General features: G+C 45.2%; 1 protein-coding gene across 4 annotated transcripts in view; it reads left to right on the forward strand.

Moving 5' to 3' along the window:
• Positions 1-25866, forward strand: part of Kalrn (kalirin RhoGEF kinase) — a 431561-nt gene that overhangs the window by 209884 nt on the left and 195811 nt on the right. For all 4 annotated transcript variants that reach the window (XM_052158466.1, XM_052158467.1, XM_052158468.1 and 1 more), the window contains exon 6: positions 24987-25109. In XM_052158466.1, coding sequence (XP_052014426.1) covers positions 24987-25109 — 123 coding nt within the window. The remainder of the gene's footprint in view (positions 1-24986; positions 25110-25866) is intronic.

Consider the following 25866-nt stretch of genomic DNA (forward strand, 5'->3'; position numbering starts at 1 on the left):
CACACACACACACACACACACACACACACACACACAAAAGAAGAAGAAGAAGAAGAAGAGGGACACAAGCTCCTTCCCTCTTACTGGTTTCCTAGGGGTGATGTTGTTCTTCGTAATACCGTGGCCTCTCTTTGGGAACCTGTGAATTTTACAGTGTCTGACAGAGATTTATAAAAGCCTATATCATGGCCTGACAATGGAACTCAGTTGATAAAAAGCTTACTTTCCAAGTTTGAGAACTGGAGCTTGATTTCCAGAACTCACATAAATGTCAGGCAGGGTGGCATATGCTACAATCTCAGCTCTGGGGACATACAGACAGGTGAGATCCCTGAATCTGAGTGACCTGCCAGCCTCATCTAATAAGCCAGCTTCAGGTCACTACCAGTGAGAGACCAAGTAGCAAGAAACAAGATAGACTGCTGAGCTTTTTAGGAACAGCACTTGAGGTTTGACTGCTCTGGCCTAAACAGTGCATCACACACACACACACAGAGAGAGAGAGAGAGAGAGAGAGAGAGAGAGAGAGAGAGAGAGAGAGCGCCAATATCTGAGGTATTTTGAAGTGGTAAAATCAAGATTTAAAACTTTCTATATAACAACAATCCTAATTTATATATATATATATATAAATTATCATAAATTCATAAACTTATAAGTTTAATTTATAAATTTTAAATTTGTGGGTGGTTTTAATTTTGATGGATTTTTTTTTATCTTTTACGATCACAAGAAAATCAATTCACGTATTGATAAAGAATTCATATCTATTTCTACAGTAAGATTTTGGTCCTCTCTTGAGTCATGCAAGTATTTCCCTGACCTCCTCCAGACCTCTGCCCCAAGGGTGTGGCCACCTGGGTCTGATCCCCCCCATCTTGCTTAGATCCCAGAATCCAAGTACTACTCCTTGAGTGACAAGAAGTCAGGCCAGGAGCCAGCTCCTGGTAAAACCAGAAACAGATACTTAGTGAAGTGCTGGAGACGTTTGAAAGCTTTTCACTTGAGATCTCCTCTGCCCTGGGGCAGGGATTCCATTTTGGAGCTGGTCCTGGGTGGTTATGTTGGGGAGCCAGAGATAGGACAGAATGAGAGAACTCACATCTGCCTAGGTTTGTTTTAGATTTTAGAACTCTTCAGGTAGTCACTGTAGCTCAACGCTATGAAAAGCTTTCTCAGAACACCAGCAATGTCCACCTCAAAGACAAAATAACACACGTTGGTTTCTAAAGTTCTTAGGTAGGGAGGCTGCCCTTTCTAGAATCAGCTGCAGTCCTTTCGGCTTGACCCCCTTGTCCCTTATAGGTCCTCCCAATTCACACTCCCAAGAACTGCATAGGATATTAGTATTCCTGGATAAATAGAGTCTCGGAGTGGCTTGCCCAGGATCACAATGCTGATTATACAGGTCATTATCATAGTTGGCCTTCACAGTTTACCCAAGCTCTTCTCCAACAACCCAATTGTCTTTCTATTCTCAGGGCTTGCCCCACTAATGATGAATACTGCCTGTTAGTCAGTTGGCTAATACACTGAGATTCTGAAAAAATCTCCATGTCCACTTTCCTGTTTATGTGCATGTGTGTGATTTGCATGTGTGTATGTGTGTGTATGATACAGCTATGTGCAAGTACCTTTGCCTGTGTGTGGTTCTGCAACCCTGAGCATACACACAAAGGCCAGAGGAAGATAGCCAGTGCCCAGCTCTAGCTCTTTCCCTTTTCCTTTGAGACAGATTCTCTCACTGAGCCTGGAGCTCGGCTGTTAGCCAAGAAGTCTCAAGGATTCTCCTGTCCCTGCTCCCTATAGCTCTCGGATTACAGGCATGTACATGGCCACATCTGGCCTTTTAAATGGGTATGGGACCTGAACTGGGGTCCTCATCCTTCTGCAGCAAGGGCTCTTTCCCACTGAGTCATCTCTTCTGTTCCCCAAATCACACCTTCTAATGCGTGCGCCTCAGCTCCTACCCTGTCCGAGCTAGGGACCTCTGCTCTGGTGAAAGATATGGACTGTTCGCAGTAATATTTTTAAGTGTAGAAAAATATACATAGGCTTGTAAAGCAAATAAAATACAGTATTAACTTAAAAAATCTATGTACTTCTTTATTAACGTGACATATACAAGATCTGCTTGACATCCAGTAGCCTTCCTAATTTGGAAACCGTGATAAACATGAATGACATTTCAGGACAGACAGCACCCTGGTGTGATACGGAAATGCTTATGTCGCTGCTGTTATCGAAGAAACCAGCTCCACTAACTCTGGATACTTAGTTTTCTGTGTTCATGATGGAAAGGAATGTTGTATTTCAGCCATACATTAGTGGAAATAAAGGTGTTCCTCCATTTAAGCACACTGTTACTGAACTTAAAGCCTTGAACTCAATAGACCCTGTCTTCTGTGATGTATACTTACACCTTAAAGAGAGAAAGGAGGGGGCTGGAGACGGGGAGCAGGGTGAAGAGCACGAACTGTCCTTTCAGAGGATTCGGGTTCGAGTCCCAGCATCCATGTGAGGACTCACAGCTGTTCGTAGCTCCATTTTCAGGGGGTCCAACACCTCTTCTGATCTCTGTGGTACCACACATACATAACGTACATACATACACATGCGGGCACAAACACTCCTCCACATACAGTAAAGGATATTGAAAAGAAAAAGAAGTGTATTTGTGCTTGTATGTGAGTGTACATCTGTGTGTTGTGTAGGGTACTCAGGGAAAGACAGAGGATATTTAAAACAAAGCAGAGGTGGTGACTTTAGCCAGTGATGAGGTGCTGCTCAGCCTTGACCCAGCTGCCACAAAAACCACGCCAGCTGTGGAGCCAGGGCGACCAACAGTGCTTTTGAGTTGTGTCCAGATGAGTTCAGAAGAGCTGTGTGGAGCTGAGTGCCTCAGCCTTTGACTTATTTGGTGCTTTTGGACAGAGGTCAGAGGGGTGATGGTTTGGAGGAAGGGCTGTGTGCACATCCACATCTAAACAAGGGCATAGGAAAAACAGTTCCTGTATGAGCCACACCTCGGCCTTCTAGCAGGGCTGGCCAAGGTCAGCGAAGCCTCCCCAGATCTGGGAAGCTTTTGGCAGACAGTTCAGTGACCACTCCGTTCCTATTTTTGTAACAGGGGTGAGGACAGAGTCTCTCCTCTGGCCCTTTGAGGTGACCACTTGCCCTCTGGGCATGAATAATAGGTTGGTGGCTCTCCACTCCCCCAACCGAACTTTAAGAATGAAGCAGTCTCTTGCCACTTTTCCTGACCCCTGTGATAGCCCCTGTATGACAAGTCTTGGAGGAGGAGGGGTAGGGTGAATCCCACGGATGTCACAGAGCATCCCCCCCCCCCCGTTTATATAATTATGAGTGCAGAGAAACGGTCCTGATCACAATGAGCTACTTGGGTAAATTTGTATAGGCTGGAATTTCCAACCCCAAGTAACCTGCTTTCCAATAAAAAAGACAGATGTATCAACACTGCTTCTTTATGTGTCCAATCACATTTGAGGCTTAGCTGGTCTATAACAAAGCACATATTTAAGATAATCTGATGAAACTATTGTGAAGAGATATTTTGGAGCCACACATGCTCACCAGCTCAATCAGAGGGTCTCAACCCTCTGGGGGGTTGAAGGAGTCTTTCACAGAGGTTGCCTAAGACTGTCAGAAAAAAAATAGATGTTTACATTACAATTCATAACAGTAACAGAATCACAGTTGTGAAGTAGCAACGAAAATAATTTTATGGCTGGGGTCACCACAGCATGAGGGGCTGTATAAAAGGATCAAAGCATTAGGAAGGTTGAGAACCCCTGCTGTAAATGCCTCTCCCTTCTCCCTTTACTCTTATTTAATGTCTGCTGTGGCCTGAACTGCCCTCGGCATAACTGCTGTGTTTGGGAGTTCCCAGGGAAGAGGGGACATCAGAACTCAGGAGTGATGGAGAGGCCTTAATAAGAAAGCTGGGAGTGTTGGGTAATTCTAAGATGATTTAACTAGCCTGCAAGGCGGGGAGATGAGTCACTGCCTGAGCCCAGGGTCCTCTGGTCTGTAACTAATGGACCCATACAGCACTGTGGTCACAGAACAACACAGACCCACTTGCTACTAGTTAGAGTGGCACAGATTATGCTGCTCTATACAGCTTTGTTTTTAGCTACATCTGGACCTGACTGCAATGGCCCCATGTGAGGAAAATGTATACCATATAATCATAGTCTGTAACCAAGGAGAAGGGTGGGCCTCTTCCAGAGGTGGACTGTGTGTGGAATCAAAGGTCAGTAACTAGGTTCATGGCTTACAGAAGGGAAAAGGGTGGTCACTTTACAGTGGAGGTTCTTCTCTGGATACTGCTTCCTCTGAACCTTGGGTAACATTGAACATATTAGACCTGGAAGGAATCTTAACTCAAAAAGCCTTGCTCCCACACACCACAGGTAAGAAGCCTCAGTCTGTGTGACAGCTGCCATTGTCACTTCATGATGCCCACTGAGAAGCTGACACCACAAGAAGTATCAGCAAACAACTGCCATTGTTTCCCTTCCTGTGGTCTGACCTGAGGAAGGGAAGTGGTCCTTCCTCTTCCCATCTTCACAGGGAGGGAACTTGCTCAGAAGAATCCCTGATACAACTGACTGCATGATTGGGAGACCATGGCTACTCATTTCTGAATAAAGAAGGCTGTCCATCCCGAGGCCTCTCCAGTCAGCCTACACACAGCTCTTCTGAGAAGAAAGTGAATATTTCTAATTCTGGCAGAATTTCTGAGCAGTGGGCAGGGTGGCCTAGTGGGGCTTCCTAGTTTTAGAACCAGAAGAACTAGCATGTTCTTCTGTTTTAGAACCAGTTTTAGAACTAGCATGTTCTATTTGTTTCATATATAAATGTGTATTTTGGAAGTGCCCAAAACAAAGCAAGACCTCCATCTCTCCCATGACCCTGGTTTTCTTGCACAGTTAAATTCTTTTCACATTTCATGGGCCATGCCAATGCAGAAATAGAAGTATGCTGAATGACAGCATTTGTTCTGGAATGCATATGACCAATTGTGACACCTTATGCATATCTTTAACCTCTGACCTCCATTTCTATTTCAACAAAAAGAGATTTGGGACTGACTCGGTGCCGCCTGCCTTCTGCTGCCGTGTTGCTTTTGCTATGCTCAGTACATTCCTTTAACAGAAACATCTTTCAAAGGGTGACAGGTTGGTGCGGCCACAGTCTCAGCTGTGGTAGCTGTGGCACTGACAGTGGAGGTAGCTCAGATGAAGAGAAACCTTTTAAGGAGACCCATCCAAATCTCCACAGCTTGTGCCACGCTCCAAATACTTACCGCTTTTCCCTGAGACTTGCCACACTGGATAATATCGGAGCCTTTCCCTCTCATAGTTCAACAGTTCTGAAAATCTGTTTGCTATTTTGTTCTCCATGCTCCCCTTGTGTCTGCCATCGGTCCTCCTACAGCATTGTTGCATTTGGGGATTGCAGGAAGTAACAAACTTTTCTTAGATAATCTCCTAAGTATTTTTCAGCTTTAGAAAGGGTTGGTTTCTTCTGCATGACTGAACTTCTGGTGCAGTCTTCACCCACTGCCGCCTGCTGAAAGCATGTTCCATGTCTTGAATGCTCACTTGCTGTCCCAGTTTGTGTTTCTGATGATGTGATACAAGATTAACCCAAAGAACTTGGGGATATAAGAGTTTGTTTCATCTTATGCTCCTGAGTCAGAGTCCCTCACTGAGGGAAGGGAGGGCAGGAACCATAGAGGAAAACTGCTTACTGGCTTGTTCTCCAACTTCTTTATACAACCCAGGCCCCCCCCCCCTCCACCCATCATGGGCTAGGCCCTCCCCTATCAATAACCAGCTAAGAAAATACCCCACATACATGTACACAGACAAGTTGGATGAAGGCAACTCCTCAGTTGAGAGTCCTTCTCCCATGTGTGTCTACTAGCACTCTTGTGTGTAGACTTGTTTCAAATGATTCCTGACAACTTCTAATGAGATAACATTAAGAATTGGTATTTGAGAGAAGCTGGGAATTAAGATATAGACTCAAGGAATCCTTATAAGTAAGCAGGTTGTGCAGTGCCCTTGGGTAAGTCAAAGGAGATCAAATTGAGGTCACACCTGCTGGGTTGGATGGGAAGGAGAGGCCTTCACAGGAAAGGGTCTTTGAAAACAGTATCTATCCTTAAAGTTGCCCAAGAGTATAGTGATTATTTCTAGTGTCCTAGGGGAGGCCATTGTTCCTCTCTTATCACTGTTTACGTCCAAGCCACTTACTGTTTGCTCTGTATTACAAGTAGGAGCTTGTCTTTATTTTAATTTAATTTAATTTTTACTCCCTAGAGCCCAAAAGCAGAACCCAAAGTGGGGTGGCCAGAATCAGGGTGGTCAGTTGAAGAGAAGTTCCACTAGCTCTCCTTCTGTACAGGACATGGGCCCATTGTCTCTTCTCTTCCCCTGACCTCCAGCCCAGTGTCCTGGAAGCCAGCGGTAGCCTGACTCTGCAGTCATTTGTCAAAGTGAAGTGCTTTTGTAGTAATCACAATACCAGTGCATGATGTGTGTTTGACTGTAAGCTTTGAAAGTATTCTCACACCCACAGCTGTAGAGGTTTTCTGGTCCAGCCCTTCCTTTCACATAGAAAATGTTGTACCAGAGCAGAGACCCACCCAAAGTCACCCAGTCAGGGATTCATCCCCCAGTTTACCATTTGCTTCATGTGGTAAGGCATGGGTAGGCACTTGTCTTAAGCCCTGCCCTGCAGGTGGAAAAGCCAAGGTGTGGACAGTTTGCTTGGGAGAGAAAGGGACAGGCAGCATCAGAAAATGGCATTTTTTCTTAAGGCCAGTGCTGCCCCCACCAGCACCCATCCCCCACATATACACAGTGGAGGAGAGAAAAGAGGGAGGGAGACATGCATGTGTGTACTGCAAATGCTCACACACCCATATGTGCTAGTAATACAACCAGGCACAGCCTGTCTTAGCCAGACTTCTTGCCGTCTTAGAGAAGACAGCAGCCTGTGCCAGCATCCTACAGAGCAGCTCAAGGGACTGAAGACAAGTGTGACCTTCCACATGCCCTTACCACTGCTGTGGTAAATGACCAAGCACTGGGCAGGCTGCTGGCGGGCTGTGCCGAGCCTCCATGGGATTCAGCTGTCTCGGCCTTTTTCTTTGGGAGGGAAGGTTTCAAAAAGGGCTGCCACCTTCCAGGAGGCCAAGAGGGCAAGGTCCTTACTGGGCACTTTGTAATTTCCTGCTTTCATTGGAGAAAGGTTCTGGTGCCACTAGTCTCTGACCCTACGCCTCAGACCTAAGCCAGAGAGCCTCTCCACCTCTTGTTGACTGGGCTCAGGGCAAGGAAGTGTGTCGCTTCCCCGCCCCCTTGACACAGAACACTGCGTTCTGAATTATTTCCAGCCTGCTGGCCCTGGGAATTTGTACTCACTTCTCATTTCCTCCCCTTGCACATTAGAAATTTTAGATCCCAAAAATAATCCAAGTCATAATGTCCCGCTGGCCATGTGTGGAAGTGTATTTTCCCCAAAGCGCTCTCTCTCTCTCTCTCTCTCTCTCTCTCTCTCTCTCTCTCTCTCTCTCTCTCACACACACACACACACACACACACACACACACACACACACTTTTCCTTTCTCCATTCTCTTGAATTTCAGCTCCAGTTTGTATGGGGCAATGTGGGTGAACCACATAGAGGGAAGGTTGTTAGGAATTTTCAGGAACTGGGAGTCTGACTCTCCAGTGTGGTCCTGTCACAGGGTTGAAGGGCAAAAATCCCACAAGTGCTATGTGTAAAATCTACCTGCGCAGCCTCTACTCATGAATGAATCTCAGATAAAGAAATCCAATCAAAGGTAGGGTGTCTGTCCAGAGAGGGCACAGAACATTACCTAAGAAACACCGTGCACCCTGCTGTCTACTCCGTAGCACTGGATGGGAACGTAGATGCAGTTCTTCATACCTTATAAGAAAGAGATGGCTTTGATTCTTGGGTCAGTCAAGATACCCAGGTACTTGTTCTCACTGAGGTAGGATTAGGAGGTAAGTGTGTATAGGAGAGAGTAGGTGTGGTCTAAGCAACACAGAACACATGTTAGGTCTGTTCCCTCTTAGAAGTAGAGGAATGGCTAGGGTACTCTCTTACTTCATTTTTTGAATACAGATTCTTGTTGTGTAGCCCAGGATAGCCTCAGACTCATGATCCTCCAGGCCCTGACTCTTGAGAGTTAGATTACAGGATTGAACTATCAGTGTGGGCTTGGATCCCCATTCAAAAGAGCCAGGAACTCTCTGGCATAATTTACAAACTACAGCAAGGCGTGTCTGTTTAGGATAGGGAGCTTCAACCCAGGGATCTCACTTTGAACCATCTACTTCCTTCTTTTTCTTTATCATGACCCTACTGCCTTCTTCCTTCTTTTCCATTTCCTGTCCCAGCATGTCCTTAGCACAGCCCTTCCCACAGAAAGCACAGGCCATAGAAGCCAGCCAAGGTTTCTAGAGACAGCACTAAGTATGGAACCAGAGAAGCCTGGGTTTGAATCCCAGCTTGGCCATTCAGTGTGTGCCTGCACCTGGGTTTCAGTGTCTTTATCTGTAAAATATTGATCTTAATACATGCCTTGGTATTGTTGTGTGGATAAAGGAAACTGTGTGTGGTACATCTGGTGTTCATGGAGCCCAGTAGACTTAAAGAGGCAGGCCTAACATGGCCTATAAAGATGTTATAAAGATGGAGTCCAGAAAAAGATGGGTGGGTGGATGGATGGATGGATGGATGGGCTTTTCTTATGGGGCATATTGGGGAGATAGAGATTATAGCTTTATCTATAAGGATACCAGAGTAGACTATGGATAGCATGGATTACCATAGTAGACTATGGACAGCAGAACATAAGGCCAGTTAGGGACCAGGTTAATGGAAGAAATAAGAAGGGATTCTTGAAAAGGAGCTGGCCAATGGATATCAGTCCCAAGGTCTCATGCTTGCATAGGGAAAGGAAATGGAGGCTTCTGACCATGACCATAGACCATTGTTGCTGAAGATTAGCTGATTTATTAGTATCAAGCCACATGCTAGAGATGTCTAACTGGAAGATCAATTGTGTCCTCTCATGCTGAAGAAGAGGCACCGAATCTCCAGGAGCCTGTTGCTGCTGTGGGAACTTAGATAGGGACCTGTTTAGCTCAACTGGGGTTTGGGGAAAGGAGAGAATATGGACAGGGGTTCAGCAACCCCAAAGTCACAGTGGTTCTATGCTGTTGGAGCTGAGGATCCACAAGGAGGAAGGCGAGAGGCAGCTGGCAGGAGGTAATGCCTACTTCTCAGATTGTGGCAGAGGGCCAGTAGTCTACTGCAGTGACTCTCAAAGCTGCTTCCCATGATTGCTTGGGTCCTATTGAGGCCATCTGAGAATCCTGGAGGCCCTTTTCTAGGGTGGAACTCTTTTTCAGTATCCTTAACTAACCTGCATCCTCCCAGACTCTGCTGAACATTCCCAGGGTTACAGATACATATCACAGCTTTGAGACCTAGCCCATGTCCACAGTGACACAGCCACAATTGTAAGAAAGAAAGGACTTGAGCCCAGAGTCTACCTCCTGAAATTTCCATTCAGTGGTCCCAGCCCTGTCCCTGTCATGCCCCAGAACCAGTCTCCTCCTGCTCCCTTAGGACAGTCCTTCAGTGACTGGATTGGTCCCAGTAATTCCTTCTCATTTCTTTGCTCCTTACAAAATCCCTTGAGTTATTTCAGTCTGTTTTCATTAATGTAGGCCTTGACTCTCAAAATGGCCTTCCTGGGACCAGCTTTTCAAATAGGAGTGAAGGGAGGAGTCCATGACCCTTGGCTCTGTTTACACAGGCAAGGAAAAGATTTTGTCTGCAGTAGTAAGAGGTGAAATTGCTTCTTGTAGTTCAACCTGGAAACCCTGGGCCCTACCTATCCAGAGAATGAAGACACATCACTCAGAGAGCCTCATACACAAACAGTGGAGGCTATCTTTCCCACATATAATTGTAGGGATGAACTTTGAGTTTGAGTGTGTTGGGTTAGTGTTCCTAGTGCCTAGGTCAGCGATGGTCTACATTACTCAAGGAGAAACCCAACTCAGGGGCATGGCTTGCTCCAACCTCATCTCTGGGTCCCATTGATCTTCTTAGGCACAGCTGAATCTGCATCACCTTATCACGGAAAGAGTTAAAACCCACCCCCATCTTAACTCCATGGAGAGCTATCTGTGGTTAGAATCCCAAGATAGCTTCTTCCTTTATGGTCGTGTTCCATGTTCCTCAAGAAATCCCAATGTGGTACTCTTTTGCTAACTCCCAGACCCTCCTTAATAAATCCTTTTTTTCCAGCAATGTCCAGGTGTGTGGGGAGGGATGGAGAGAGACAGAGACAGAGATAGACAGAGACACAGAGATCATAAACGTTCCTGGTAGAGAGGGAAAGGGGCTTGTTTCTACATGCTGATCAGGTTAGTCCCATCACAAGGTTTATGTCCCACCTACAAACTCCTGGAAAGCTGACTTTATCACGAGGTATCAAGGGTAGGTACAAGCTCCCCCATTGCCCTGTCTGTCCTGTCTGGTCTTCAAACTAGGAGCTCACAGGCTTCATTTCTCTGTTACCCTGTAATGCCTACAGGTCACAGCCAGCTTTTTGATAACTCTGGGTTCCCAGGAGGCACATTCCGCCCTCCCTTGGCTGTCTGTCAGAACCAAACATTTTGAACACTGACTCTGAGCTGGCACAAGAGCACCACCTACTGCTGAGCAGTCCAAGGGCTTCTCTGTAAGGCCTGTGCTGCTTGGAACTGGAACTGCAGAGAGTTTCATCTCACAGCAGAGAGTTTGTAGCAGAACCCGGCATGGTCCTTCTACAGGAACCCAATCAGGAGCAAGAGAAGATGTGAGAGGCAAATCCTGGAGGCAAGGGAAAGAGGGGAGTCCAAGGGATGAGCCTGTGTGAGAGAGGAAAGGTAGGGAATAAGGCCTGCTCCATGGCTGCTGAGGAGATGAAGTATTTTGGAGGAGGGATAGATGGCCAAATGAAATGTAAAGTGTGCCTTCCAAGGCACAGGCGGGTGGAAGAGGTGAAGGTTTCTTTTTTTTTTTAATTAGGTATATTCTTTATTTACACTTCAAATGTTGTCCCCTTTCCTGGTTCCCCCTCCCCCAAAAATCCCATAAGCCATCTCCCCTTCCCCAATCAACCCACCCCAGCTTCCCTGTCCTGGTATTCTTCTACACTACGGCATCAAGTCTTTCCAGGGCCAAGGGCCTCTCCTCCCTTTGGTGTCTAACAAGACCATCCTCTGCTACCGATGTGTCTGGAGCCATGGGTAACTCCATGTGTTTTCTTTGGTTGATGGTTCAGTCCCCAGGAGCTCTGAGGGTCTGGCCTGTTAGCACTGTTGTTCTCTCCATGAGGCTGCAAACTCCCTCAGCTTCTTTAGTCCCTTCTCCAACTCTGCCATCAGGGACCCCCAAGCTCAGTCAAATGGTTGGCTTCAAGCATCCACCTCTGTCTTTGTCAGGCTCTGACAGAGCCTCTCAGGAGACAGCCATATTAGGCTTCCATGAAGCAGTACCTGCCATCCACAAGGTGGCTATATATGGGATGGATTCCCAGGTGAGAAGTCTCTGGATGGCTTTTCCTTCCTACTCTACACCTTGCCTTCATATTTCCTCCTGTATTTTGTTCACCCTTCTAAAAAGCACTGAAACATTCACATTTTGGCCTTCCTTCTTCTTAGGCTTCATATGGTCTGTGAATTGAATCTTGGGTACTCCGAACTTTTGGGCTAATATTCACTTACCAGTGAGTACACAACATGTTTGTTCTTTTGTGACTGAGTTACCTCGCTCGGGATATTTTCAAGCTCCATCCATTTGCCTGCGAATTTCATGAAGTCATTTTTAATAGCTGAGTATTGTGTAAATGTACCACATTTTCTGTATCCATTCCTCGGTTGATGGACATTTGGGTTGTTTACAGCTTCTGGTTATTATAAGTATGGCTTCGATGAACATAGTGGAGCATCTGTCCATTTTATATGTTGGAAAATCTTTTGGGTATATGCCCAGGAGTGGTATAGCTGGCTCCTCAGATAGTACTATGTCCAATTTTCTGAGGAACCAGCAAGCAGACTGATTTCCAGAGTGGTTATACCAGTTTGCAATCCCACCAGCAGCAGAGGAGTGTTCCTCTTTCTCCACATCCTTGCCTGCATCTGCTGTCACCTGAGTTTTTGATCTTAGCCATTCTAACTGGTATGAGGTGGAATCTCGGGGTTGTTTTGATTTGCATTTCCCTGATGATTAAGGATGTTAAACATTTCTTTAGGTGCTTCTCAGCCATTCGAGTTTCCTCAATTGAGAATTCTCTGCTTAGCTCTCTTCCCCATTTTTAATAGGGTTATTTGATTCTCTGGAGTCTAACTTCTTGAGTTCTTTGTGTATATTGGAAATTAGCCCTATATCAGATATAGGATAGGTAAAGATCTTTTTCCCAGTCTGTTTCTTCCTCAGATCTTTAAGGTTAAGTCTACCTAGCCCACATCCCTCCAGCATAGCATCCATCTCTCCAGAGCAGGGATCCCAGAAGGCAGGCTGCCTCCTGCTCAGTCCCGTGGTGTCTTATTCCCAGATGTGCGAATGATTGGCACATCTGATTTTAGGATGCGTAGGAGGACTGGTTGGGAACATCAACCAGACGCTCCATTTTTACAGTAAAGATAATAGTTCCCATTTGCTGAGTATATCCTGTATGCCAGGAACGCCATTAGTTCATCTAAATTAACCTGCCAAGGGGCCAGATCTCGGTGGATGCCTAAATTTAGTTCTGGGATAAAGTCAGGCACTATTTTCTCAGCTTCTTAAATAGGATTTGACCTCCTCAGTTCTACATTTTGGGAAGTGAGGGGAGTGCATTCCCTTACTCTGTTCCTGAAAATATTTTATCAGTGTTTGTGGTTTAAATGGAAAGAATTTGGTCATTCAGAGTCAATATCCAGGGGCTGCCTGGGCTGCATCCTGGCTTGGCTGGCTCTGCTTCTCATCTGCTTGACTTGCTGGCTGCTGGGTGACCATTCCACTCTCTCAGGAGGGCGGTGCCTTGCAGTGCTCCAGGGGTTTCAGTGTATCTGGCACACAGGTTGGAAATGAAATGCAAAAACAACCACAACAAAGAAAACAAACAAAATAATGCTGTTTACTGCTTGAAAATATTTATGTGAGCAAAAGAATAGGGATCCACTTCATCCTAGTTCCTAGGGTAAGGAAGACAAGAGTGGGGAGAAAGGCCTTTTGAGGCTGAGTCGGAGCATGTGCTCTCCAGACAGAGCAGGGCTGCACTGCACCTGTCAAGAACAGGGTGTGATTTTAGCATGAGGCTTTGCAGCCTGGGTTTCTCTAATCAGAAAGCAACTGCTTTCTGTGCTGTGGGCTTACTCTGTCTGAGCCAAGGGAGTGGGCAGGAGCTGGCATGCAGTGGGAATCTGCTGTGCATCACACTGTGTCCGGGCTCTTTCTGCACCTCATCATCTTTATCTGCTTTGCCCCAGACATTTCAGGGGTGTGAGAAGGAAGTGGGGAGGGGAAGGAATTGGGGGAAGTGAAGGCAGAGACGGGGTGGGTAAGAAGTCTAAATGACATTAATTGCTTTTGTATTTAAGGTTGGGGTGAGCTTAGAGCCCCCAGGACAGAGGCAAAGCTAAGCTGACTGCATCGTCCTCCCTCTGTTATAGCTCCATTTGCTGGTGAAGTCCCAGCACCTTACCTTGAACATTTGCCCACTGAGGACCTTGTTTAGCTTCCTGGACCTTTGTTCAAGTGACCATGATAGACTCTCATGTTGTTTAGAGCCAGAAGAAATTAGAATTCCAGAAGACGCGAAGGTTGCGATTTTCTTCCTTCAGTGTTCATGGTGTACCTGCACCCAAGGCAGACTCATCCTTCTTTAGAATAAAAGCACAAGGGTTAGAAGAACACACTTCCCGTCATTCTACCTGTTACGCAAAGACTGGGACAAAATGGACTAGAAGCAATTAAGAAAGGAAAGTTACCACTATTTTTAATACTCACCAAGGCTGTTGTCATCTTGCTGGAGATGTGGCTCATGGCTAGAGAACTTGCCTAATTTGTTTAGTTCCTCAGCACCGTAGCAGGACCATTGCTGTTATGCTCCTGCCTCACTGCCCATAGTCTGGAAAACCAGTGGGCGAGCGCCGGGGGAAACGGGAGATCTTCAGTGTGTGCCTTCCTCTCAAGGCCCATGAGCCCATGTGGCTTGTGGATGGTGGGCTTGAGTCTAATAGGAATTCTCTTACTGATGGCCCACCACAGTCTACATAAATTGTTAAATAAAGGTGCAAACCCATTCGGCATCAAAATCTCTCCTCACTAAATCTCAAGGGCAGGGCCGAGGAAACTGTAGATTTTAAGAAAACCTTTCAGATGGTTCTTAAGGAACCATCTTTGATGAACTATTAAGACAGCCACTAAAGAACTTTAGGTAAAGCATTTGTCAGGAGTGACTTCTCTAGTCAAAGTGGGCATCAGGAGAAATTGAGACTTCAATTTAGAAGGAAGGTCGTAGTCCGGAGATTTGGGGTTGGAGAGCATTTGGTAGGGAAAGGTTCAGGGAACAGATGTATGTGGCGCCGTATGTGTGCATGGTGGTGAATACACAGACTGGGAAGGATGCTTGGTGTGGGAGTCTCGTGCAATGGTGGGCGGTGCAGGTGTGTAGGGGATGTCCTGCTGAGAGCAGTGTTTGCACCTGGTCCAGGCAGGTGACTTGTCATAAGAGACAGAGCGGAGTCAGATCAGTAGGGTGAAAATTGCAATGATCCAAGTAGGAGAGGCTGAGGCGTGCATAGCAGAAGCACTGGAAATACAAGTCCTGGAGTGGAAACTTGAGAGTAGGTACTGCCACAATAGAAAGGATATGGCAGTGTGACAAGTGGGCAGGACGTCAGGGGGACATTTCTGCTGTATCCACAGGTGCATGTGTTCATAGGGAATCCACACACGCCCCATTATTTCTGCATGCACTTAGAAAATATCGTAATGGTGGTTTAAATGCATGGATGTTGGCATCAGACAAAGCTAGATCTGAGGGGTTCTTTTGGTTTTTTTGTTAAAGACTTATTTATCTATTTTATGTACATGAGTACACTGTAGATGTCTTCAGACACAGCAGAATCTCATTATAGATGGTTGCAAGTCACCATGTGGTTGCTGGGAATTGAACTCAGGACCTTCGGAGGAGCAGTCAGTGCTCTTAACCACTGAGCCATCTCACCAGCTAGATCTGAGTTTTTAGTGTGCTAGCTTGACCATGTGACTTTGACTTGAATCTCTCTGAATCCATTCCTTCACTTAGAAAGAGGGTGCTGCTAGCAGTTGTCACCTCTTTGAGCCGTTATAGGGATTAAGATCATGTATATAAATCCCACTGTGTGGCTCCGGGTGCATAGTTATCCTTGTCAGTTATCCGAGAAGTTGCAGATAAAGGGTGTCCTGGAACAGGAAATTGCATTGGATGTCGGTTCAGATGGACATTAGATTCTAAATTGATCTTCATCACTTCTAAGCTGTGTGATCTTAGGCAATGCACTGTACTTCTTCCTACAGTCATTGCAGACCTGTAGGAAGTTGATCTAGGAACCCCTGAGGAAACCCCTCACATCTGAGGATGTTCAAATTCCTTGTGACAAATGTTATAATATTGATATGTAACCTATAGATACCTTCCAGGATACTTTAAGTTGTCTGTAGATTCCTAACACAGTGGAGATACCGTGTGTGTGTGTGTGTGTGTGTGTGTGTGTGTGTGTGTGTGTGTAATCACAGTTAATAAGCCCCCAGATTCAAAATCCTCAGATGTGAAGAACTGACAATACTAAGTTCTTACCACATTAAAACACAACTTGCAGTGCCTTTTGTAACAACATTAATATGAGGACTGTTTGAGACAAGCTATGCAAGTCCAGCCTTTACACTGTCATAGTAAAGGTTTGAGCAACACAAAAGAAAGCCAGAAGGCGGAAGCCAGGGAAGTGGAAATCAGGTGTGGAGACTCCGTGGACTCGGCGAGCTTCCAAAATTAGGACATTTCTGCCATTTCCAGCATGCTGAGACTAGGTATAAAACATAATAAAAGGAAGTTCAAGTATAAGAAAAAAAACCTTGTTTCCACAAAATCATCTGCTATTGGGTGCCAGAAAAGAAGGGGAAGCTAGACAGATCCACAGGCAGATGGCCTGCAGCTGAAAGCATCTGGCTCAGAGGGCTAGCCAGGCAGTGTCAGGAAAACATAAAACAAAACCACGGCTGTTCTCCCTGAGAATAAACAGATGATACAGACTTGGGAAGTAGGGGGCACCTGACTTTCTTCTTGTGGGTACAGACTCAAGCAGGCGGGAAGCAGACCCCAGTACAAGAACTCACAGAGGAAGCAGATGGAGGAGAATCCACAGCAGCAGAGCAGAGCACAGGTCTGGGAGAAGGAAACTCGGGTGAGACTCTGTTCTCTGGAAACTCCAGCACCAAAGATAGAGTCACAACATGAACTGAGCCTCTGGACTCTCCTGCCACTTAGGTGTGCACCTCTAGATCAATTAATTAAATCCTTTGAGCCTTAGTCTTCTATTCTGTAAAATGGATATGGTGACACTGGAGATTAATAATGGGGAGTTAATTAGGTCATCGCTGGGAGGATTAAGTAAATTAATATGTGTAAAATACTTAGGACAATATTCAGCACATGGAGTACTTAAATAGCAGTAAGTGTTGGGACCCTTTTCACTATCATTCATGTTATTACTGTTATGTGGGAAATGTGAGCGTGAGAATGAGGGATGGAGAATGAGGTGAAAATACAGAGCTGTCGTTGACAGGTCCTGGCTATGATGTTCTGGCTCTGACAATGCAGGTTGATAACCGCGTCTGAGGTTTTTCTAAACATTCAGCCTTACAAATCGAGGGACAGTGTCTGTCACTGATCTACTAAGACTGATGTAAGATGAGAACCCCAGCTTGCCACCAGGCAGTCCTCTCAGAAGCCCAGCTCAGCCACCCAGTCCAAGTTCAAGGAGATACGACCTACCTTGACAACTGCACGCACAAGCATGCTTACAAACTCCGTGCCCCATAGGAACCTGTACATCTTGTAACACTTGACACAGCTGACAAGGTCTCTGCAAAGAATGTTTCCTTGCAAAAGTCACCACATTCAAGGAAGCCCAAGGTTTGGTGTCCACATTAATACACATGTAGGATTTTTGTAGTTACTCCCAATCCCAGTGCAGCTTTCCAGTCAGGGAGCATCTTTATATTTCACCAAGATTCAATAACATGCTTGCTTGAAGCATCTTTATTTGTTGGCATGGAAACAGGATCTAAATGCTAACTGGAGGTTAGATTACTATACAGAAGAAGGAAAGAGTTTTTCTCACAGTGGACATTTGTTTGTGTTATAGAGAAACAAGAACCATTTAAGTTGTGAATAGCAGTTGGACCTGGGTGTTAAGGCTTAAGGAATTTGGGTGGAAGATGAAAGAAATGTTCTATGGGGTCAACAGTGTGTCTGCAGACACAACCTGATTGGCGACACTGGCATCCTAGCTGATTAATGAGCAAACAGAGATGGTGCCCTCCTAGATGGTCAGCTGGGCTCTCCTCCTGGGAGCAAACAGGGCTTCTGACAACAGGAAAAGCAGTTTCCTTTAAGCAATACATAAACATCTGTAGGCAGCCATGCCACCAGCAGAATGAAAAGCAGGAACAGCTAAGCGCACCTTCTCTCCTTCAACAGATGTTTATCACCACGACAGCCTGTCAGACTGTGTCTCTGCCTCTGTTAAGATCAGTGTAACGATGGTCTCCAGACCCCTCCTACCCCCATCCCCACACACACAGTCTGATGGACTGAATAAACAAATCAGTACAGGAGAGGTGACTGGCTACAGTAGGATTTCTTGAAACCTAGTAACTAGGTTCACATTTTGTGGTCCTTAATATTTTCTCTTCCCTGTTTGCCTCACTCCCTCTTCTCCCCCCCCCCACCTCCTCTTTAGGAAATCAGGAAGTTTAATCCTAGGAGAGTAGATAATTGAAAATCAGGGTTGACGGGTCTTGAGAACCCTAGGCAAGAAGGCATACACACTCACACACACTCACATTCACACACATACACACACTCACACATACACACTTACATTCACATATATACACATACATATACCCATACACACACTCACATACACACACACACTCACATACACACATACACACACATACATACACATACACATACATATATATATGCATACACACACACACACACACTCACACACGAAGACTGTGTGGTGCTCTGTTTATACAAAAACACATGGCCCAGGGCAGCCAGAGTTTCTGTGAAAGCAGAATTGTGAAGTCAGGAGATTTGATTGGTTCCCAGGTATATGTGTGTGTGTGTGTGTGTGTGTGTGTGTGTGTGTGTGTGTGTGTGTGTGAGAGAGAGAGAGAGAGAGAGAGAGAGAGAGAGAGAGTGAATGAGTGTGTGTGAATGAATGAGTGTGTGTGAATGAGTGTGAGGGTGTGTGTGTGTGTGTGTGTGTGTGTAGGGCCTCTCATCTTCTGTCTGAAATCCTTCTGCCAATTTTAGAATCACATCCATGGCTTTTGCTCAGAAAGCACCTATTGAGCTCTTTCTATATCCAGGATAAACTAATTCCAAAAGGGATTAGAGGGGGAAATGGCTTTTTAATAGACATCTCTCCTGAGTGGGGACAGGGGCAAAACCTGTTACAAACCAAAGGGAATCAGTCTCTAGTAGTGGCCGAGAGGTAGAGGAGGAGTGTGGATGCTTCCTTGCTAGGGAGGCAGATGAGGACCAAGGTCTTGCTTTAATACACTGTCTCTGTGGGCAGGCCATCAAGGCAGCTGGAGGCACCAGGGTTCCAGGTATATTGATGGAGGGCTGAGTCTTTTGTAGGCAGACACACCCACACCCACAGGGCCCTGCTTGAGTGAAGGCTGGTGCATCTGGACTACCCTCTGAAGAGGCCTGTGGTTGTTCCAGCAGTGCGTCTCAGATGAGCGGGTTGTGGTGTTTTGTGTATGTATGAATTGCAGGCATGAGTGAGTCCCACGAGCCATGGTGGTTTGCAGCATGAACTTTCAGCTTTACATCCATACCTTTTACTGTTGTTTTGCTTTAAATGGGAATAGGCTAGAGCATACTCATTATATGGATTAAAAAATCTACATGTGTACGGCCTTCTACAAAGCCTTTTCTAGCCCCTCATTTTATTTGAGTGCCCCTGGTAGCCTAAGATTTTTAAAGTATAAATGAATATTCTTGTTTTACAGATAAAAACTGAGGTTCAAACCCTTGATACAACTTGGCAGAGTTCGCACAGCAGCCGTAATGATTTGTATTTTTTCTGCTCTTTGTACTCTTAACATAAGGTTTTATTTTATAATTGGCTGGAGACCTTGCTTCCCTGGGCCTAACAAGATTTACCTGCAGGAGGCTGTTGAACCTCGCAGGGCACAGCGTGTATGGATGAAGCACTGCAGGGTGCTAGCACATCCCTGTCTGTACTAGGATGTGTGTATCCAGCCAAAGGAAACCCACTGGTTATTTTTTGTCCATTTACTTAATCAGCTCATCAGGGCTGAGTGTGAGTATCTTATTTGCAATGTAATCTATAATTACAGAGTGTACAACACCAACAGTAGTTAGGTGGCTTGAAAGTTAGACGATGATGTCAGTTGCTTTTGCTAAATGCAGGAAAATAAACACAAGATTTTTACTTAATATCCCTGCTCTATGAAATAGTTATGCCTCATTAAAAACAGAACAGAGCAATAATAACCGTTTAGCTAACCCATCTTTTAAAAAATGGAAAGTCTTGTGTTTACTTTCCTAATTTGCATTTAAATAGATTCCTTTAACATTGACTATTTATAAAGAACCAGATTTGTGTATTTTTACTTAAGTTAGCTAGCATAAAAAATTACTTAGTTTAGTTAAAACAAAACAGAAAAAAAATAAGCCTGAAGTAGCTTTCATATAACATCTTTCTTAATAACACCAGAGAAAACTATGTTCTGTTCAGACAGAGATATTATCGAATTATTTAGAGATGACCATCCTAATGGATGTTGTTGTTGTTGTTGTTATAGTAGACTTTGTTGAAGGTAACATTTGTAGTTTCTCAAAAAGTGGGGGTGGTGACACAAACAACCCAAAGCTACTGTAGCTGGATTTCCTTCTGCTCCATTCCTCCTTCACATCTTTAGGTCACTCCAGTTCAGGGTCTTCCAGGTACCAAATTCAAAGGGATCAAATTATCCATGGTCTTGGCTTGAGATTAGGACCCTTTGGAAAGGTTTTTCTTCTCTGGACATTAACAATCCTAGACTATGCCTAGCTGCCATCCTTCCTCTCCTCCTTCCCTCCCTTCCCATCCCCCCTCCTTTCTTAATTCCTTCCAGCATTTATTGAGAGAAAGTGTGTCCAAGCAGCTATCCCTGGGCATCTGCGATCCTTCCCCATGGTGTAGCCATGGAGAGGTGGTAGCTGGACACTGGCAAGCAGATGGCCCCAAGCTCCTGTCCTTGGCTGAGACATCATGGCACTTGCAATCTCTCAAAGCCTGGCTCATTGTCACTCAGTAAATTTAGCACAGGGTAGAGTGATAATTTCTAGAATCTGCTTCATTTCTCTGAGAATGCTCTGGTATTGCCTGATGGTAATAGCCATGTGACACAATAAGATGACACATGCAATCGGATGTTTGATCATGAATTTGAAAGCAATGACCTGAAAAATGTTGTGGCAGCAACTAAGGAGCCACTCTTCTCAGGCTATTAAAACAAGGCCAGTTTTCGTGCTACATTCCTTAATTCAATCACTAAAAATTGGAGCTATAGCAACGAATATACCTTCTAAGTCAGGAGACTCCAGGAAACTAATTTTTGTTTTGAATAGAAAAAGTATGTTTTTTACGGGTTTCAAAAATGTGTCATTTGTAAGTCAGGATGCTCACCTCCGTTCTAGGGAATACTAGCCCTTGCAAATCAGATATGTAGTGTATTATAGATCAGAATTTATGACATACTGTATTATTTAGTAAGATATAATAAATATACAAAATATATAATATATAAATATTATATATACTATCACTTAATATATTAATATATAATATAATTAAAATATAATAAATATAAATATTTCAATCACAAACTTTATTTATTTATTTATTTATCTATCTATCTATTTATTTTTGGTTTTTGGATTTGGTTTTCTTGAGACAGGGTTTCTCTGTATAGCCATGGCTGTCCTAGAACTCACTCTGTAGACCAAGCTGGCCTCGAACTCAGAAATCTGCCTGCCTCTGCCTCCCAGAGTGCTGGGATTACAGGCGTGCGCCACCACCGCCCGGCCACAAACTTTAAAAAGCTTAAAAAGAACATGTATTTGCATGAGACCATCTAGTGCCCAGACCAGGCCTTTTCTGTCTTTCTGGGACATGTGTTGCTTCTCTGAAGCAGTTTCTCTAGAAGAAGATAGACTTTGTCAGGATGCCTCACTACCAGGAAGCCATTTATCAGAAGAACATGCTATTCTGGGATAGCATGGGTGCCAGCGTCAGTCTGTGAGGCGCTGACCCAGCAGGGCACACAGCTGCTGTAGCAAGCTCTGTCTTCCTCTTAAACTTTACATTGCTTTCCACCTGCCTTGGCCTGTGTCAGCCCAGCAGAGACCTGGTGCCCAGCAATCTAATCATTGTGGTGCTGTACAATCTCCTCTGCCTGTTTGTGTACATCTAAAAAGTTATTCAGCAGAAAGGACAAGGTCGGTGTTGGGCCGCTGAGACAGCCAAGGGGGAACACAGTCATCAGACATTCCAAGGGCTTCGGGCATTGCCAATTTTCATAAACTTTATTGATTCTTTTGTAAATATGAAAGGGGGAGGAGAAATTATTTTGAAATGAGGTTTGGAGGAAGAAATTTTAAGGTGAAAAATGACAGCATGAGAATCCTCTAAACTCCAGCAATTTCCTTCTTTTCTCCTTTATTTTTAATAGACTGGGGGAACCCTGGCCAGCTGCCTACAGTGCAGGGCTGATAGACTCAGAATACTCTAATCAACCCAGATATCTGCTCAGCCTGGTCAGGAGCTGCAGCCTGAAGTAAACCCTCTGCTACTTGAGTAGCTCCAGGGAGAGTCTCCAGACTGCAAGCCAATGTCCTAATGCTGAGGCGTGATTTGTTGTAGCCCTGATGTCTCTCTCTCTCATGCCCCAGACACATGAGTCTAGCTGCCCATAGGACCTGCTTGACTTAAGTCCCCCTATTCCTCTCACATGCAGGGCTGTTCTGTGTACCCTCAGTTTCTAATCCTCATCCTTCAAAGTTCCCCATGGTGATACTTGGGGTTGCAGGAACCAGTGTGTCATGGCTGGTCTCCACAGCTCTCTCTTTTAACCTCTCTTCTCCAAGAGATAATGAGCCCTTGGGAGGTCCTGTCCAAAGGGTGCCTCTAAAACCTTCCTGCTTCTCTGAATCTTCCATTGTTCAAGGCCCTCACCTGTACCTGGATTGGTGTGCCCTACGCTCCCACCAATATGCCCCGTGGATCTCTTAGTCCACACCCCAAACTGCTTCCACAGCTCATTCACGCTCTGTAGGACCCTCCCCCACACCTCTCTGTCATCACATAGTTCACATCCCTTTGTGTGCATGTGACCTTCGTAGTCACTCTGTGTACCTGCCTCCTCAGCCGCATGTTATCGAGCCAGGCACAGTAAGCAGCGCTGAGTTGCCTTCAGTGCCTGTGACATACTGGGCTGCCCCAGTCTCCACCCTCTGTCACCATCTCTTTGTCACTCAGCCTGCTGGTCTTCTGCTTTCTGCTTCCTCTCTAAGTCACGGCTTAACCTAGGATCCCCCTTTCTGGGGAGTGTGCTGTTCTTTTTCTTCTGTTAGTAGCTCATAATAGACTCTAACATAGTCATAGACCTTTAGAGTTGTGATTTAAGTTACACACAAACACACCACACACACTATACACACATACATTCACAATATATACCATATATACACATACCATATATGTGTGTGTATATACCATATATATGCATATATACATAAACACACATATACACATACAAGAAACAATAATAACTGTAGAAGAGTTCATGAGTTTGAAAGAGGATGTTGGGAGACACGGAAGGAGCTGGAGGGAAGAGAGGGACGTTAATGATGGAAATGTGTTATACTCAGGATGAAATTCTCTAAACAAACAGAATTTGATCCATATCAACGTTTACACTTTATAAAAGCCATCTAATTTCAAGAACCACCTTTTCAACATTTTGGACGCCCTGTCACCTTGGGCATGGCAGGTATCCCAGACATACTAGTTGAACTTAACTGGAAAAGCAGACTTAGTTTTCTGTATAAGGAGAAGAGCTAGCACCGGAAAGCTGGTGTGGCCTTCGCACCCTGTCTCAGCTCATCTGGTCCTCTTACTATCCTGGGAGTGGCTACAGTGATCCCACCACACACACACACACACACACACACACACATACACACACACCTAAACATGGAGCACTGAGAAGGGTAATCTTTTTTTTTAAATATTTTTATTTTCTATATTTTTTGTTTACATTCCAAATGATTTCCCCTTTCCCGGATCCCCCCTCCCCATATGTCCCATAAACCTTCTTCTCTCCATCCATTCTCCAATGACCTCCCTCCTTTTTTTCTCTGTCTTTATATTCCCCTCCAATGCTAGATCAATCCTTTCCAGGATCAGGACCTTCTCATACTTCTTCATGGGAGTCATTTGTTATGTGATTTGTGCCTTGGGTATTCAGGGCTTCTGGGCTAATTAATATCCACTTATCAGAGATTGCATTCCATGTGTATTCTTTTATGATTCGGTTACCTCACTTAGGATGATATTTTCCAGATCAAACCATTTGCCTAAAAATTTTGTGAATTCATTGTTTCTGATTGCTGAGTAGTATTCCATTGTGTAAATATACCACATTTTCTGTATCCATTCCTCCTTTGAGGGGCATCTGGGTTCTTTCCAGCTTCTGGCTATTATAAGGGTAATCTTCTTACAGGTACTGTTCACACCTTTCCTGGCTGTATCTCACTGATTTGAGCAGCAAACTACAAGCCTTAACTTAAATGGACTGAGCAAGAGAGGGGTGTTCTCACCTCAGGTCCAGAGACAAGATGGAACTCAGGCCCAGCTCAGTCAGGGCGCTGGCCTTTTGCTGCAGCCTCCTTGACTCCACCCTTTCCTTTCCATTGGCATCTAGCAGCTGGCTATAGCAAGAGACCCTGCACCTAAAGAACTGCTTCCCAGCACTTTCTAGCAAACTTGCTCAATTTTTTGATTGCATTGATTGCATCACATTCTTATTTCCGAGACAGACTGAACACTTGGGAAGGAACATGCACTGGCTCTTAGATCTGGCATCCTAAAGAGCTAGGAACTTCCTGGAATTGTGGCTCTGCTGAGTCCTCTTCGGTGTGGGGACTTCCTGGAGAAGGCATAGCTACCTAAATGAGCGGGCTGGGCCTCCCCTTGCTCGCTTAGTACCTGTCCTCGGAGCATTCTAAAGACTTTATGAAGGGTCAGTAGCTACCTGCCCAGCTCAGTTCTCTCCCTCATGGTCTCTTCCCCTAGGTTCTGTAGAGAACTGGAAGCTTCCTGTAAATTTTTTATGCTAGAGTAATGAGGATGCTCCTGTAAAACCGGACTACAGGCCACCCTGGCTCTGGGCAGATGATAGCCTCTCCCTGAGAAACTTCTGGAGGGCTTTATTCTTCTCGTAGCTTTGAATGCTTTGTCTTGCTTGACCTATGGACTTTCTCACCACTCTGTCCCTTCTTCTCCCTTCTAGATGTTCGACTGGATAAGCCACAACAAGGAGTTATTTCTTCAGAGCCACACAGAGATCGGAGTCAGCTACCAGCATGCACTAGACCTCCAGACTCAGCACAATCACTTCGCCATGAACTCCATGGTGAGTAGAAAGTCATGTTCTCAACATGCCACTGGGACAGGACAAGAAAGGGTTGGGACAAAGAAGGAGGAGGAACAGATGGATTAGAATAGGGAGCACTGACCATGCAGAGCCTTTACCAGTCCATTTTCCAATATGGGGACCTGTGCAAGGCACTGGGCCAAGCAGCTGTTCCTACAGCAGATCTCCACTCCACTTTGCACTATGAAAGGAATGTGCTTGGGGGTTGTAGGCGGCATTAGCTCAGACAAGACTAAAAGGCCGGAGAGTCACCAGTTCCACTTCACTGCCTTCACTGACATTTTTTTGATCCCCAGCATGTGTGAGTCACCGAATGGGGATAGAGAAGGGCTTACAGCTATGTTGTATTGGGAAGTGTTGAGTGACTTGTGGCTGCTCACAGTGGGAAGGAGAACGCTGTGGGACACATGATTGCTGCCTTCAAATATTTGAGTGCTGATTTGGAGAGAAGGGAGAAGAGTTGTTTCATGTTGTTCTAGAAGGTAGAAGTTTCCGGAGGAGGGCAGTCTGTGGAGTCGGCACAGTGGCTTACAGGGAGGGGTGGGACACAGGAGTGAGCACGCATGACGGCAGTGTTCAGCTGGGCTTCAAGTGAGAGCAGGCCATTTACTCTCAATGTGGCCACAGGGAATTTACCTCAATGTTTCAACTCTGTCGCCTGTGAAACATAGATCATAACTATCTTAGAAGTTTGCTTGGGGAATCAACAAGTTAATTGTAATAAGTTGGAACTGTG

Source organism: Apodemus sylvaticus, chromosome 15 (genome assembly GCF_947179515.1).
Source record: "Apodemus sylvaticus chromosome 15, mApoSyl1.1, whole genome shotgun sequence".
Classification (NCBI taxonomy): Eukaryota; Metazoa; Chordata; class Mammalia; order Rodentia; family Muridae; genus Apodemus; species Apodemus sylvaticus.